Source organism: Ammospiza nelsoni, chromosome 3 (genome assembly GCF_027579445.1).
Source record: "Ammospiza nelsoni isolate bAmmNel1 chromosome 3, bAmmNel1.pri, whole genome shotgun sequence".
In the NCBI taxonomy this organism is placed as follows: Eukaryota; Metazoa; Chordata; class Aves; order Passeriformes; family Passerellidae; genus Ammospiza; species Ammospiza nelsoni.
Window position 1 is genome coordinate 46001555 of NC_080635.1, and position 18246 is coordinate 46019800.

At 35.6% G+C, this 18246-nt stretch overlaps 1 protein-coding gene across 3 annotated transcripts in view; it reads left to right on the plus strand.

Annotated features, from left to right (window-relative positions):
• RYR2 (ryanodine receptor 2) overlaps positions 1–18246 on the plus strand; it is a 379644-nt gene that overhangs the window by 283670 nt on the left and 77728 nt on the right. For all 3 annotated transcript variants that reach the window (XM_059468881.1, XM_059468880.1, XM_059468882.1), the window contains exons 59-65: positions 2750–2865; positions 4403–4467; positions 6495–6616; positions 9648–9697; positions 13414–13474; positions 15155–15393; positions 17596–17677. In XM_059468881.1, coding sequence (XP_059324864.1) covers positions 2750–2865; positions 4403–4467; positions 6495–6616; positions 9648–9697; positions 13414–13474; positions 15155–15393; positions 17596–17677 — 735 coding nt within the window. The remainder of the gene's footprint in view (positions 1–2749; positions 2866–4402; positions 4468–6494; positions 6617–9647; positions 9698–13413; positions 13475–15154; positions 15394–17595; positions 17678–18246) is intronic.

Genomic DNA, 18246 nt, shown 5'->3' on the forward strand with positions numbered 1-18246 from the left:
GCATGCCTTCTACCTTCCCTCTCAATATTGCAGCTTTTTCTTTCTGGCATGTGTCCATGCATCCAACTGTTAGTAAACTTACTAGTTTTCTACAAGTGATGGAATTATTAAGTCTTAGTTACAGGTTCACACACATCTTCAAACACGTCTCTCTCTAAAGGAATTTCTAGACAATTGGTAAGATAAGACAGTTTTATTTCTAATCATACAACTAATTCATTTCAATTGAGTTCATTTACAGTATTATTTTTTAAACAATCCACAGTGTAAATGTAATAATAGTGAATAGTCTGCTGAATAACATGCATAATTCATTTTAATATAGTGTATATAACTTCTAAATGTAGCATGAATAAATTTTTAATTAATTTGGAATCTTTTCTGCCTTATCAGCATGACTTAGGAAATCAGAATCTCTAGAAAAGGCTGAGCCTTGCATGACTTAAACATTAGTAAGTTAATGAAACAGTCACTGAGATCAATTTAAGTAATCACTGTGAATTAGCCTTGCACATCTACCTAAAATCTGCCTGCTTCCATTCTTATCTATCAAATATGAATTCCAGCCTGTTTCTAGAGTCCCACAGTTAATCTGATAATTTTGGTAAAATCTCACAGTTTACTTCTGCTCAGTGCAGTAGGATGTACAAGGTGGGATGCCAGACAGCAAAGGTTTCTTTCCTTATTCGCTGTCAATATGATCAACTACATACTACATTTTTATTCCTGTTAAATACAAGAGTAAAGTGGCTTTTAGGGTCTTTTGGGAGTGGCAGGTTAAGAGGGATGGTAAAAAAACCATTAACTTGGACACACCCGTAGTCTTGCAACTAATTCTTGCTACATCTGCACCCTCCTGTGCTGGTTAAATGCAGCCTTTTCCGCGATGTTAAACTCAGAGTACTTGCTGCACCTTTGATAGCTACCTTGTCTAAACAAACAAGGGCCTGATTCATGTTTTAATTTGGTCTGCTCACCACTCTACTTTCCATATATGCCTTGCTCCCATTTCTTTACAGTCTTTATTTGACAGTGACCGTTCAGGTCTCTGCACCCCCATGCAAAATGGCTTCAGGGAAGATAGAAACATTTCCCCCCACCAAGCATGTGGCACTCAGGCCCACTTCAGCTGCTGGTGCAGAAGCCCTCACTCATCTTGCTGACATGGCTCCTTCACATTAGCTGGAATTTTTTTACACCACAGCAGTCCCACCTCAGTGGCAGGCAGCTGGGACTTCCAGTTTCTGGAGTCGCAGACCCTGCTCTGTGTCTTGACTGTCTGTCTGCAATGGCTGCGACCAAATGCGCTTATGCCAGTCCCCTGCTGAAGCTGCCACTCTGGCCTCACGGTCTGTAGGGCTCATAGAGCTGCTCCCCAAAGCTGTGGCATCTCTAACTACTGATTCTTGAGACCTTCTTTCACCTCACTTGTCACAGACCTGGGGGCACCTACACCCCAAGCCTGACTCCAGTTGCTGGCCCAGTATCCAGCTCATGCTGGCCTTGACAGTAGCTGCCATCCGCTTCTGACAGCCGATGGAATAGTGAGTGACATTACACAGAGATACAGGTACTAAGGCATTTAATAGGAATATAGGACAAACTCTAGTGATAACGTACAGGGCTCAGTCACTCAATTGATTTGACAGCTTACATGTGACCAGCTATTTTGAAATCTGTTTTCATCCCTTCTGCACTTTTCTTTTTATTCTTCCTTCCTGTACAATCTGTCGTTGCTTTGTGTATTGAGCTGCCTCGAATAATTCTCATGTCCCTTTCTCTTAGGAGTTCCGAAGTTCAGGTGGCCTTCTCCAAAGCTGTGTCTGAAGTTTCTTAATGGTCCCTTAGTTAGTAAACTTGAGAATTTTGTTCTCCAGCGTTGTTTCCTTTACATTTTGTCTACCAGATTTGTGTCTCTAGGCATATGCTTTAATTTAAAACATAAATGTGCAATACACAGGCAATTATATTCTGTATATACACAGTAGGTATGCTTTTTAAACTTGCAGCCTAGCTGAGTACCAATTTAACTTGGTGCATGAGTCAGGGGGAGATGAGGTGTGACTGATTCCCTCACTGTTTAAGAATAGCTGTTTCATGTGCCATCAATTAAGCCCTGATTCTGCATAAACAAGGCTTGTGTCAATGCCAGCTTGTTGCTAGGGATGTCATCCCATGACGTTGATTCATGCTTTGGAGTTTCATTCTTGTGGAAAGATGATGTGTTTTTTATATCAGACTAGTAACTAACATGGATGGAACATGCTGGAAAAGTGATTCCATCACTTTGTTTTGGTTTTCCTTTGCTTTTTCGTAAATGCTGCATAGCTATTCAAAAGTTTTCCATTGCAAGCAGACTTTTCAGGAAAAGTCATTTAGATTTACTTCTAGTTTGATTGTTTAAATCAAAGTATTTTTCCTCTTCCAAACTTCCTCACCCAAGAATCAGTCCCTGTAGGGAAATGTAAGATAGTACAAGTAATGGAAAGAAATTATAAGAATAGTGGATTATTTTGATTGACAAGTGTATTTTTTTCCCAGCCATCTGGTTGGGAAATCTACTTGTGTCTTAACAAATTGCTCAAAAATCTAAGTAAGTGTGAGACTGTTGTTTGCATTAAACACAACAAAATCTTATATTAATAAGCACATGCTCATTACCAGAAAAAATTATGTCAGAATACATGGAGAGGTAAGACTGCTTGGAGTCCTTCTGTATGTGTAAAAATTTACTTGTTTCCTTTTACAGAGGACTTAAGGACCTGGAATTAGACACGCCTTCCATTGAGAAACGCTTTGCCTATAGTTTCCTTCAGCAGCTTATAAGATATGTGGATGAAGCCCATCAGTATATTTTGGAATTTGGTATGGTACCCCTTGCACATTTTTTAAAACAATTATTAGCTAAGATTTCTGATGTTATAAAAACAACCAGAATTTTTTTTAAAGATTGGTACATTTCTGGAGTAGTTTTCCCTTTAATTTCCCATAGTTGATGAAGGTCATGAATTTTGAAGTTACGAAACTGCCATTCATTCCAATTTCCCATATTCATTCGTCAGATTAAAAATTTTCAGCAAAAATTTATGACTTTCATTTTATGAAAAAGAAAACTAGCTGCCTCCTTGCATTTATGCACAAAATTATAATCTCTCACATGTGCACAATAGTAGTTTCACATGTAATCCCTTTTTCATATGTAATCCCTTTTTCAGAGAGCAAATGAAACCAGTCATTTGTACCATTCTGCAATTTTCTCTTAAAAAGGGAATAGAGAAACATCTTCAACAAACTTCCACAATGGGAATGTTCTTTCATAAATATCCAGCACATGTTTTGCGAACAGCACTATGAAGGATTTATCTTCTTTTGGTGAAGATAAAAAAATTTGAAAGTTTGGTTACCCAAGCCAACTTCTTACATGACCAGTAAAAGCCAAAAACACCTGGCCAGATTCTGCTTCTGTTGTGACCATTTTTGTTGCAAGGTTATATAACATACGTTGTGCCTCGTAGTCATAAATGTTGTAAATGACAGTAACAGGAACATCAGGGAGATTGTTTTTTAGGTGAGCATTGATATATTCAATCTAGTTTTAATGTGGAAATTTGGCAAATTTAGGCGTTATTATATGCCATAGTTACTTAAAGCAGCAAAAGTCTGGTCTTGATAACTCATCAGGCTACTTCTGCTGCTAATGCTTGATTACCATGGCTTCATCATTCTTAATTACATAAATTTGGGATAACTGCAAGAATGATAATGATTAAATACTGAAACACTAGAAACACTGGTGGAACAAGTACCGTTTGAGTCCCTCAATAGATTAATGGAAAGAAGACATTAAATAAATGAGAAATAGTTTGGGAGCTGTAAGAGATTTTATTTTGAAAGAGATTTTGTTTTTTATGGTAAGGGAGGAGAGAAGCAATTTAAATTTTAGTTAGATAAATCTAACCATTAATCTTGTTCTTTAGTACCAAGTTCATAAATAAGGAATGAGAATTCATTAATTCCATTTCTCCTGGGAACAACTGCAGAAAGATGTTTTATTAGAATCTGAGTTCATGTTTCGAAATTGTCACCTGTAACAGGAAAAGATAAACACAGCACCAGAATTTTATCTCACAAAAACATCCATATCTCTTTGTACTATGAGATGCCTACACTTTTATGAAGATTTGGGCAGTTATTCTTTATACATTTTATTTGCTGTTACTTTTCCTCTAATGAGGTAGTCATAAAATGCCACTTTAACTAGTGCCTATACTGTTTGAAGTACCTTAAATCTACATCTAAGGATGACCAGTATTATTTGTTTAGTGTACATTTCCTAAGAAAAATGCAGAGTAGACTGTAATTATGATACCTGACAAGAAACTTATATTTCTTCTCTCTGCAGATGGTGGCAGCAGAGGCAAAGGAGAGCAATTCCCATATGAACAAGAAATCAAGTTTTTTGCCAAAGTACAGTATATTTTTGTTTATTCTTTGTCAGCATAGTGATTAAGAGAAGTGAGAACATATTTTTTAGTAACTGTTATTGTTATAGTGGTGTTTTTCTGTGTTAAATTCATTCTTTTATTAATTAAAAACAGCAGTAATAAAAATAGCTTGAAAACAATGTGGGATGAAATATAGATGTGGGAAGATTACAAGACTATATTTTTATTCTCATTATTTCCTGCTCCATGATATGCAGCTACTCATATGATGTTATTCAGAAGCTCCCTACATTTTCTGTTTTCTAGCTTAGTCTAATTTTGAAGATTTTTCTCTTTTACGGTATTCAGGTGGGTTAATGTGAGCAATAGTTATTGGAATTAACACGGCTGTGTATCTCTCAGTGCCATGGTAGTTATTTCTCTTGTTTTAAAACCGTGTTGTTGTCTCCATCACGGAGTCAAACAATGTCTGAGGTTGGAAGGACCCTTTACTTAGCACTTTCAGGGAGCCATGTCCAGACATCTTTTGAATATGTCCAAGGGTAGAGACTCCACAGTCTCTCTGCTCAGCCTGTGCCAGTGCTCAGTCACCCTGTCAGTAAAAACCTGTTTCCTGATGGTCTGAGAGAACCTACCATGTTTCAGTTTGTGCCCATTGACTGTGGTCCTGTCACAGTTGAAAAGAGCTTGGGTCCATCTTCTTTACCCACTCTCTTCAGATGTTTACAGACATGGATGAGATCATCCCAGAGCCTTCTCTTCTCCAGGTTAGGGTCCCACCTTCCTCATTCTCTTGTCGTTTGAAAGATCCTCTAGTTTTTTAATAGTTTTGTGACCCTTGCTGGACTCTCTCCAGAATGTCAATGTTTCTCTTGTACTTGGGAGCCCAGAACCAGACAAAACAATTGAGATGTGCTCTCACCAGAGCTGAGTGGAAGAACCCTCTCCCTGGACTCTCTGACAAGCACTGTCTCTTGTTCAATCCACGCTGCTGTTGGCTACCTTTGCAATAAGATTGCATTTTTGGCCCATGGTCTGTTTGCTGTCCACTGAGGATCCCATGGTCCTCCTTTGAAAAACTGCTTTTCAGCTGATAAGCCCTCAGTGTATCCTGGTGACTGAACTCATTCCTCCCCAGGTGCAGGACTTCACACTTTTCACTTCCCCTTCCTCCTGACAGCCATGAAATTCCTCTCAGCACAATTCTCCCTTTTCTGTCACAATTTTACACATTATAAACCAAGAAAATCTGCTGTTGCCTTTCACACATAAAATCTTGTATGATATTTACCTATTCAAAATGCCTTTTGAATTCATTAGTGAGTAAGAAAACGTGACTGTTTGCAGCATTTTCTATCTCTGGTGTCATCTGCAGTAAGTTGTTATTTCTATGCCTTAGAGTATTTCCATGTGGTATTATTTGTCAGGCTGATTGACTCAGAAGCTAGCATCTCACTCTCTTGTGAACCATGCTCCAAAAGGGAAGCTATTTCATATTTTCTTTTTGGCCATTTATTTTGGATCAGCTGCTGTCTGACGCCTGTAGTGGGCACTGAGTAATAATCACCACAGAAAGTAAACAGAAAAACTTCTGTGGCACAAGCCCTTAGTAAGTGATGTTATTTTGAAAAATCTAGAAATAAGTGGTGTTAGCATGCTGACAGTTGTAGGTGAATTTTTTTAAACCTACATTAAAAGGACCAAAAAGCAATAGTTGTATTTGGTTATGTATTGTAGGAAAAATCTTAAATTGTGAGATAAAATTAAATTATACTTTCTGCCTTGTACTCCTCCTAAAAACCCCCACAGATAAGTCCCAGTGATAATGTAATTTTTTTTTTCTGCTGCCTTACTTGATGACGTATTAAGTGCCTTGAATATTAAATAAATTCAGAGAAATAGCTATTAAAGAAAAAATCCAAACAGACAGAAGTTTTAAGACAGAAAAGCTGTTTGAAATCTCCTGTCTTTAGTTGTGACCTACAAAGTATAGTACAGAACATAATAAAGAAGGTCCTGAGATAACCACTCTTTCTGATTTAATTTCAGGTTGTGCTCCCTTTGATTGATCAGTATTTTAAAAATCATCGCCTGTATTTCTTATCTTCAGCAAGTAGGCCTCTCAGCAGTGGAGGTCATGCCTCTAATAAAGAGAAAGAAATGGTGACAAGGTAAAGCTTAAAATGATATTAATGTCTATGCATATGTGTGTTGGTCTTTAAAGAGCAGCAGTTGAATGTGGACAAGTGAGAAGTGGGAGGCACAGAGATATTTTTATGTACACACAAATTAAGCATTTTTAGCTTTAATTTCCCATTAGGAAAATTCATTTTATAAAATAGAGAGGAGTACAGAGTTATTATATGCTGTTTAAAAGGTGATGATTTTGGCATGCAGGGAACTTCAATTTATCCTTATATTTAACAGCAGAACACTTGCACAGTCTGTGGCACAGGCTATACAATTATGTATCAGTTTTCTGATAGTTCTAACTGTTAGAAATAGGTATATACTGAAATCATTATTCCTGCAAAATTTTATGTTAGATTTATAAGCCAAACTTATTTGTAGCTGAGTTTCAATAAGTATCATTATTAATGTCCATCATAAAAATAAGGGAGTTGCATTCTTTCTGCTCTATAGTTTTATAAATAGTAATGAGTAGTACTTTCACAGAAATATTTGATTCTTTCTCTGAAGTTACTCTTTTTTGCAGACCATCTCTCTAAAATGTTTTAATTTTATTTCACTTCTGATTGAATTGAAACCCACATTTCCCATTTAGTAAGGTGGATTACAAGCTTCACACAAGATCTCTTGAGTACCTGTAACATGGGCATGTATGATGGTTCCCTCCTTGGCTGTTCTTGGGCATGACCCATGCAATATTGAATTGCTGCATTTTGGGGCTGACAGCCAGATGGTGGTCATTCAGACATGCAGGGCTTGCAAGATTGTGTGAATGCTGAGTGAAGTTTTTATCACTGTATTAAGCTCAAGTAAGTAATGGCTGTATTGACTTTGCATCATCTCATGGACTAATCTGAACTGGCAGCTTATCTCAATGCTGTTCTTCAAGGGATTTTAAAACTTTATCAAAATGCATGCATATAAATAATTTTCCAGTCTTATGAGCTGCTAATTTTCTGTCTGTAATGTCCTGGATAACGGCATTTTTACAGATGTTAAGTCATGCCAATAAACTCCCTACTTCTGGAAAATGTCAGCTATATCAGCATACCTGCTGCATAGAGATCCAGGATTTATGCACATATACTCTGTAGCTGTGTGAGATTCCAGAACTTATAGTCCTGCAAAATGATCAGAGCTGCTGCCATACTTGATTGGGTTATGTGCTATCCAGATGTGTCAGCCAAGCAGAAGAAAATAGATGCAGGGAAATCTTGGATGAGTAATAGCTAATTCCATTGAGTGCACCTCCTACACAGAATTTGTTTTAAGCTAAGGGCAGCTCCTGGCTGCTTTCCTTCTCCAGTGATGATAAACTTGCATTCATTAAGCTGTGGAACAGTATAATTTTGGATATTGATAATGCAGTGAAAGTTAGCATATGCAACAACCATTCCATATTCAGAAAATGCAGTTAATCCAGATCTATTTTGCTGACAAATATGGGTCAGACTTCTTCCTGAAATGTGGTGGCATTATATGCTGTTGTATTTGTAACCAACCTCTTCATGATTGGGTTTTTCAAATTTCTCATCCAGTAGACCAAGTTACGAGTTATCTAACTACTGTAGTTGTATGAAATTGGTTCTGAATATCAATCTGGGTATTGGAAATTTTGATTTATTTATTTATTTCTTTATTTGGCCTCAACTAAAGACACTGTAGATGATAGTTTCAGTCTCACTTTGTGAAAGCACAGCATCTGCTGAATGGTACAGGCCGTTGAGTAACATTTGTCTGTCAGAACATAAGATAGAGTGGTGAGCTATTTATGTCTTTTCCAGAATGGACACAAAATCTATATGGCGCTAGCATGCTTCTTTACATCTTTTCCTGTTGGACTTGGTGATTCAAGATCCTCATAAAACAATATATAGTCTATGTCTGCATCATGGAATAAAAAGTGAACCGAGATCCCCAAACATACACCAAGCAGGCTCATTTCTAAAACAGAGCAATTGCTGTTGCTAGAGTGGATCACTGTGCATTGGCTAATTAGCTGGATTCAATCCCACATTAATCTGGCTGTTGTGATTCTGGACATAAATGTTTCCATTTGACACCGTGCTCTTGTCTGTCAATGGAACAACATGTTCAGATCTCATCCATAGGCTGTGCAGACATGCTTATTGTATCTTTTGCTTTTAAATCAGAGGCTAATAAATAGCTAGTATGCCTATTAATTATGTAGCTTAATAAAATGACATGATATTGTTCATGTCATTTATATCAGATGAAAGGGATTGCAGCATAAAATAATACCACAAAAATGGATGTTTCTGGTGAAAATTCTCATACCAAACCAGATCTTGAAGATTGATGTAATTCCAACTTCAATCTGGAGCCCAGGTCAATTTGGGTAGGGTAGTTTGCTCCTGCTTCTATGAATTAACAGAAAAATTCACTTTTCTTTTTTCTCAATGGAGTGCTGTTTATCAGCACAGGAAGTAGTTCAAACATGCAAAACGAAATCATTGATCATATTGTTTAAAACCATGTAAGAGGTGATATTAGAAAAAAAACCAAACTTATTTGAAGAAAAATTCTTGCTGTGTTCAAGTTTACAAAATCCTAATTGAACTAGTTAAGCATTTGCCATCACACACCTCACTTAATTTGATTCCGTTGCCTTGTGTTTTCAAATTGTTAGTGGTATCCTGTGTAGCACAATGAACACATTTTACTTTTTAAAGCTTTGATGGTTATTTCCTTGTGGGTTATTGTATAGAACGCTTTTATATTAATTAGCTTTGCTTTTAATTTTTTTGTTTGTTTTTTTTTTTAATTATAATATGTGCTTATTTAACCATGTTTGTTAAGGATATGCACTTGAAAATTCTTTCTTTAGTATTCTGTCCCACATTCTGCTCAGACAATTGATTCTTTCTGCGTGACATCATGTTGCTTTTCCTGCTCATATATCAGCTGTTATTTTTTCTTTCTTTCCCCCCTCCCTCCCTTATGTTTTTTCCTTTTCCCTTCTCTTCTCTTTTATTTTTCTTTTGTCTTCAGCCTGTTCTGCAAACTTGGAGTTCTTGTCAGGCATAGGATTTCACTGTTTGGTAAGGAGACCCTTGACAAATACTAGCATGGCCATCACTTGGTTTTCTTTGCCATTTTTGGATTGTGTTAAGTGCTGCTTTGTTGCATGCTGCATGGCTGAAATGCATGGTCTACGCAGACCACCGATTGTTTAGACTGGTAGATCAAAGATTATTTTAGATGGAATAAAAACCTTTTGTAGTTTTCAGTTTGGGGGAGGTGATTGGGGCTTTTTAGTTTTCTCTGTGTCTTAACTAATACTTGGGTTTCATTATCGTATCAAAGAATGTTGATGAGTAAATTAAAATTACTGATTAGTAATGTTATTCTGAATAATTTGGGAAAAACATTTGGCAGTCAGAACTGCACATTTTTATTGGAAAGTCATTAAGGAAAATTAGAAGTGGGCTGAAGTGCTTAGTTATGTTCTGTGTAATTCTTGAATATTCTCAAATGTGCTTGACTCCACATACGCATGTGTACCCTCTTTCTAGTATTATGTGACCTTGGCAGGAGCTTGGTGTTTGTCTTATGCCGTGTGAAAATCACTGAATTGAAGTCAATCTGAAGTCTGTATCAAGTGTATACATTATATGCAATGTATGGCACATTTTCTTTGCAATTTTCTCTTCTGCTGTGGTGCTAGGAGAGCTGGAATAGTACATCCTATGCATACATGGCTTCAATGATGGATGCAGTGCAAACTTCAGCATCCATGAACATATCTAATTGGGTAATTATCTAGTGAATTAGAATTTGATTGTGTTAACATGCACCTAACTCAATTCCGGCATATTTCATTCAATTTGAAGGGAAAGAAATTACTTGCTGCAGCAGTGTGGTGCTTAAAAATTTTACAGACCATTATGAAAACTGTTAAGCTAAGAAGAAAGATTGGAAGGTTTTTTAGCATAATTGCTTTTAAATATTTTGGGAGGAGCTGAGTGGATTTGCCTATAAAGCCAAAAGATCATAGGAGGAATGGAGTTATTTCTGCAGCTGTGTGGCATTGCTGCATCTTTTTCTGGAGGGTGGAATATGTCACAAACCCACACATAAGCTCTGATTTATGCCCTAGATTGTTTCTTCAAAGAATGAACTAGCTCAGTTATACTATTAAAATTTTGGAAAGCTTTTTGGTTATTTGTGCACTTGGTTTTCAGATTTTTTTTTCCTAAAATGAGTCATGGTTGAAATTAAATACCTAAGTCAATATAACTTTCTTCAGTACTAAAGAAAAGATCTTTTCTATTCAACTTCTCAGCTTGCTAATTTCTTGTTGTTTGGCTGGGTTCAAAGGCTAGGCGATAAGTCAGATGGGATCAGCTGATTATTTGTGATAGCTACAGTTTGTTTTTTAACTCTATTCCCAGACAACAGTAACAACAGATTACAAAATCTTTATGCTAACACAGTAGTTTTGGCATTAACTGTGACAAGGTCATTGTGAGACTATGGAGCATGATTGGGTTGTTTACTATGGACTTAATATCTCAAGTCAAAGTCACCTTACAGTTTGCCTTCCCCTGCAAGGGAATTGCATGATATGAGAAAATCTGATTAAGAGAGTTGCACTTATTCCAGCAAAGACAAAGACTTTGTGCAGGAGAGGAGAAAGTGCTCATAACTGAGCACACCTGGGGCCTAGAAAGTTATTTGTGCAATTTGAAGGCATCTTCTGTGAGCAAGTGTTGCTCAATAATAACTTTTATGGGCAGTGTGGAGTTTTCTATTACAAATATCAAAATTCTATATGGTTTTGCGATATAGGTACTTTGTATTACTGTGAATATGAATGATTAGAGCTGCATTTCTGAAAATCATTAGTGAAAGTCACGTAGCTTAAGATGTATATAGTAGTTTGGTAAAATGGGAAATTAAGCATGCATGTCTTACAGAGTGAACTTAAATAGTCAAATTTGATATCTGAGAGTGTCATTAAGATTATGAAATTATCATTCAACATAGAATCATTATTTGTTTACAATGTGAAAGTAGATTTTGACTACAATAATTTACAGTTTGAGAGCTGTGGCTGTACATGAGGAAGGCTGTATTGATTTATTTTCATTTGCATTACTGGGTAGAAATGGAAAGATTGTGGTGAATAATTTTGGTGAATTGAGCATGTTAATTTATATTTTCTCAAATTTAAGTAGCTTGATTGTTTAAATTTCTAGTAAGCCGTTCTGTTCTGGAGCAAGTTCCTGAGAATTTGTGGCTGCCCCATCCCTGGAAGGGTTCAGGCTGGGTTGGATGGGGCTTTGAGCAAGCCTTGTCTAGTAGAAGATGTCTCTGCCCCCAGCAGGAGGTTGGACCTAGATGATTTTTAAGGTCCCTTCCAACCCAGGCCATTCCATGATTCTGTGATGGTCTAACACACAGTCTGGTGTACTTTGAGCACTTCCATACTTGCTGTCTCAGCACTGTTTTGCACTCTCTTCATCAGCATGGGCGTTCCTATCACCAAAGCATCAAAATAGTAAGGAAAAAAGTTTGATCTGACAAAAACCCTTAGTCTTTTGGGGTGATTTTTGGTAGGATTTTTTGGGTTGCCTCAGCTTTCTTATCTGCTTGCTGTACCATTGCATGATCACATGTGCCAGTGAAAAAAGGTGAGGCTGCCTGGCTGAGGCAGCTGTGGAAGTTATGGTCCAGGTTTTTTTAATCTGCTGTGGATGAACAGGAATGAACACAAATAACATTTGTATTTCCTAATTTTGGTACCATAGAACAACTTTCTCAGTGCTGCAATGAACCTCCCACACCTTCCTTGCACTTATTTTACAACATCTAGTTCACTGAAACAATTACTAATTTTACTTGAATGTTTGCTTGTATTTTTAAGAAATAACCATGAGTGAGAAAATACAGTATGCTGTAGCACTGTGTGCAGATAGAAATATTTTCAGAAATCTTTCTTAAACATTCAATTTGTTTCTACATTTTTTTTAAGAAAATTTAAAGAAAAGCAAGGAAAGACAGTTTTATTTTTGCATAATTTCATTTTAGAAAGTTAATTTTCAAATAGGCCCAAATGTGGTTCAAATTTGTATAGTATACATCTATTCTGGATTTAAAAAGTGTTCTTAGAGGAAAGAGGCTTGTACCTGCTGCATTTTGGGATGTACATATGTATAGAAGGCTTCTTGTATGTAAGTCCTCTTTTTGCATACCTAAATGGGAAAAAAAATTACAGAATATGTGTTATGTCAGGGACTCTTATTTGTGTGGATCCAATTAAGCTATAAATAACTGCAGACTAGGGGGAACATCAGGGAATGAACTTTGTTAATGACTTTTTTTATAAGTGTTCTCTTCCTGTAATAGCAGGAAGTTGCAATAGCAACTTTGGAAAGTTAACTGCTTTTATGTTACTGAGAGGGGGAAGATAAATAATCAGATAAACTTGAATTAATTAAAGGAAAACTTAGAGAACTCAAATGGAAACCAGAAAATACACTGCAGCTTTAATTAACCCCACATTTAAGTGCTTCCATCTTAACTGCCTCAGCTATTTTATGAGATGCTTTCCTGCCTCTAGTTCCTGCATTTGTGTAAACAAGGCTAAGACAAAAAACTGCATGTTCTTTAACATGAAATGATGCAGAAGTTCAGTTGCTCTTCTGCTATGTCATTTATTCTTTCATTAAATCCAGGGGTACAGTTAGCAGTGTGTCAATAAGTTACACGCTATGCTCAGCTTAATTGGTGGATAATTTTCCTCCCTCTCTAGGAAATGATGCAACATCAATAGTCAACTGTCTTCACATACTGGGACAGACTTTGGATGCAAGGTAACACTGCTTATATTTTCTAAAGTACAAGGAAAATCACTGAAGAGCGTAATGTGCAGTTACATTTGGGCTACCTTTGTAAGGCGACAAATTTTCAACTTGAGAAGTTACAGTGCTGAAAAGAAATCCCATTGCAAAACAGGTCCATTACTAGGATTTGACAGGACAATATTTATAGGTTGCACTTTAAATTTTACTATGGATCAGTGGTGTCCAGAAACTTCTGATTGTTACATTATGTGGTTTTAATCATGTGACTTTCTCAAAACCAAAATAAAGTTAGAAATATTTTATTATTTTCCTTACACTGTTTAATCAAAAAATTCAGGAGTTAAATGCACAGTAAACCTGTCTCATCGAGTGTCTTCTTTGCAAAATTAATTCAGGTTCTAATTTGAAAAAAAGCAAAACCCTTTGCCTAGAATACAGGGCTACTTTTATGTTAAATTGAGCTGCTTGAGCTATTCTTCTGAGGTTTATGGATGAGACAACATTGATATATTGGAGAGTAATGTGTTGCTTTTCATTTCCTGTGAAGTCAGCCATCTCTGCTGAGAGCTGATTTTTACATTTTTGCATTTTTAAACAAAATATGGTATCTTAAACTGCCTCCATGGAAATTTTAAGGAAATTTTTTTCACTTAGCATAAAGTCTCAAAACAATTGCGTGTGTTATGTGCATATAGTTCTCTTTCTCAATATCTTAGCAGTTGCTTTTATGGACAAGTTTTATATTCCATTTCCTACGGGGTAGAGTCATGATCATGGCCATTAATATGGCTCAGCTCTTGCATGGTATGCCTTTATTTTGCAATATCTTGGGTTTTTTGTCTTAAATTGTCCATGGTCCATGCAATCACACAGACAGAATACAGACACAAGTGAAGGTCACTAATTCAGCTCTGGGTAGAGATGTGGAAATAGCTCCAGATGGAGATTAAGGAATTAATGGAGGGAACACGGAAGTTTAAAGATACTGCTCTTGACACTGTATATATTCACTCTTTAAAATAAACAATCAGACTAAAAGAACTGGACTGCTTCTGAATTTACAAAAGAGCATCACCTCAATTTATTTCACACATGCCTAAATGGATACTTTCTTTAAACAAAGGATCTTTGTAATTGACCTAGTTAATCACATAAGGTAATAATTCTCCTGTATTGCATCTTTCCATTGTTGATCAATTGTGCTATAGTCACATAATAAATGCATTGATTGATTTGATTTTAACATATATGGTTGTTTTTACTCATTCCTTTCTCATGCCATTGTTCTGGAGATGGAAATGTGACTGCTTTAATTAGGAAGATTTTCTGACTTTTACCTTGAGATGATTCTTCTCTTTCTAGAGTCAGAAATCACAGACTTACTAATTTTTATTTTTGTTCTGTAGTTTTTGGGTTTTTTCCTCTCTGAAGGCAAATGAATCACTTTATAAATTCCAAAGGACTGTTTGCTTGGCAGGAAAACAGATAAAGTATCCCTGTGTTCTGCAGGATACCTGTGAAACTTGTTTTCAGTCAGTTATTCTGCTCTGAGGAGATTTTACAATGTTAAAAGATGAAATATTTTTCTTCAGATCTCAATTATCTATTTCATATAATCGAAGACTAAGCTTTCTTCCATGCTTGTATAACATAATATTCCTTTTCATTCTTTTTGCATGATATAAACAGGACTGTGATGAAAACTGGTCTGGAATCTGTTAGGATGGCATTGAGAGCATTTTTGGACAATGCTGCTGAGGATCTGGAGAAAACTATGGAAAATCTTAAACAAGGCCAGTTTACACACAGCAGAAACCAGCCAAAAGGAGTTACACAAATCATTAATTATACCACAGTTGCTCTCCTGCCAGTGCTATCTTCATTATTTGAGCATATTGGACAGCACCAGTTTGGGGAAGATTTGATATGTATGTATCATATTATCTTATATATATATATGCAGAATGTCCACACCATTAAAATATCTATAGTGTCATGCAGTAAGCGTTACTAGACTCTCAATTCTATTAAAGAACGACAAATCCTGTGTCATTTTGACAAAATTTTTATTGATTTAATCAAATATTTGCAGCAATTGACCAAAAAACAGTCTGCAGATTTTAGTGGACTCTGAATAAATAGTGAAGCAGATGTGTCCATGATTACACAGTCAGAAGGATCAATTTTGTTAATTACTTTATCATATATTTGCTGTGACTTTCTTCATGTGTGAGAATTCACTTTGTGTAAGTTACTTTGTCTTTACTCCATCTATAAATACTACAAGAATGGTGTTGCACCATCATACATGCACCTCAGTTCAGTTTAGAGGGGAATCTGGGTGGCTTCTTAAATTCTGACAATTCTAGGGAAAAAGGAAAAGTGGAAGGAGATCCTGAAGAATTCAGATACCAGAGAAGGGAGCGTATATGAAAGTCTGGATATTGGATTTCTGTAAAGGTTCTGATTGTAGTGGATTCAATGGTCCTTTATTCCCCCCAAACCAAAAATTTTGCAGCCAAAATTTTGCGGACTTTGCAGCCTGAGAACAAAAATGGCATTTTATATATTTCAGGAACTCACAGAAGTATTACTGTCCAGATGGCACTAAAGGGGGAAATCCTATCCTGCATAGCTAACTCTGTGACTCAGTTATGAAAATCCATGAGAAGTACTTGGAGGAACAGAATACCGAGTTACATTTTTCTCTTTTTAGAATGTATAAAAAGTATTATTTAAAGTAGCAGAACTCTTCAAAAATTTGGACTTGAATTCATGGATTTGAAAGTAATGAGATGTAAATATCCACTTATTTTATTGAACTATTTCTGTAAAATTCCAGAGACTTTGATGGTATCCAGAAAAAGTAATTTTTTCATCATAAACCACTTTTTCAGTCATCAGCGTGTTCATGCCTTGTATAATTTTTGGCCTCTGGTATCCCATGTTTTGGAATTTAATATTTAGCTTTGAATTCTTTATCACTTAGGTTGGTGTTCTTAATCAGCTATTCTACATACATTGGACTGGGGTAAAACACCAAATTTAGAATTCATGAACTGGGAAAGAATAATTATTTAAAATTGGGCCTATTTATTTTGTCTAGAGCATAGTGGAAAGACTAATTTTTCTTACACACAACTTCTCTTTACATTTTGTTAAGAGTAAGATTTATCTTCTTTGTACAAGCATCTTGACCTGGTGCTTGTACCTGATGTTACTGGTTAGAGTATACTCCCTGGGTGGGTCATGTACAAAGATGGGTCAATGTACCTGAGGTTACTATTACGATGTAAAAAACAGTGAACTCTGAGATGATCTGAACTCAAATCACAGTACAATAACGGGCTGGGCTTGTAGCTTTGATACAATATCTTGTAGGCTCTCCAGCCCATGCAGTCTTACCTTGTTTTACTCACAATATTTCATTAATTGCATGTTGAGGGATGAAATTAGCACTGTAGAAGAGACTACAAAAGATATCTCAGGCAAGAATGTATGGGAGTGTTGTCCTTCTTGATGGTACTTACACTGTTACACTGTTACTGCAGAGTGCATTACAAAAGCATTTTTCCAAATAGTTGTTAAGGTTACTCTTACAGATTTATGACTGAATTACTTGATAATGTTAAAACATCTTTTGGTGAAGTATTCATATGGAATAAATTATTATTTATTGTTTTTAATCCTTTGTAAGTTTAATGTGTAAATTAAGTACATGCTATTATCTGCTATCTCTGCCTAAATGAAAAAAACAAAAACCCTGTTATTAAAATAATTAAATATCTGTTTAACAGGATTGCCTTTATTTTGCACAGAGGTATTCTGTTTGTAAAGGTGTCATGTGTGAAGAGTTGGTATGACATTAATTTAATAAAATTAATCTACTAGTGGAATAGGTTTACTATTTTACGTATTAACATGATATTTAAGTAAATGGAAATTTTGAGTAAAAAGTATAGCACTTGGACATCCAAAGACTTTGTATTTAGTGGGTAATTTCTGTGGATTGCATTTGTTAGCTTAATATTTATAATTCCGTTATTATCTGAAGTAATTTATTTTAATTCTTTGGGAATGTATTGCAAAGAAAAATCTCTTTGTAAATATAGTTTTCTTCTTCTCTTTAGTGGAAGATGTTCAGGTCTCTTGTTACAGAATATTGGCCAGTTTATATGCTCTAGGAACCAGCAAGAGTATCTATGTTGAGAGGTAAGCAGGAAAATAATACTTCTGGTTTTAATATTTGCATTTATATTTAGCATTATGAATTTTCAGTTCAGAAATTAATATAGAAGAGTATTATTGAAAAGCTATCTTGAAAGAAAATATCGATGTGCTCAGATGTTAAGTGGAATGCAAATCCATGTACTATAATATGTTTGAAATATTGCATTATTTGTTTTTCAAAATACTTTTCCTAATTAAAATAAAAATTTAAAAAATTATTATCTGACTTTATAATGAACAGCACTTGATTTAAGGGTTAACTAAGGTATTGTAAAATTATGTCATTCAGCTCGGGAGTTGTTATATTCTTCCGTCTATAATGTGTAATTGTGATGTATTTTTTTTTCTCATTACCCTAAATTTAATTTTGTCACTTGTAAAACGCTATTTGTTTTCTAGCTGTTACCCAGGTAAATGAAGCATTGCAATTGCTGTTTTATACATCTCTGTATCTGCTAACCTCCTTTCAAGTTGCATTTGATCTTTGTAAGCCATGTTTGATCATAAAATACAGACACCTGAAAAATTCAAATTTTAAAACGAAAGAGTTG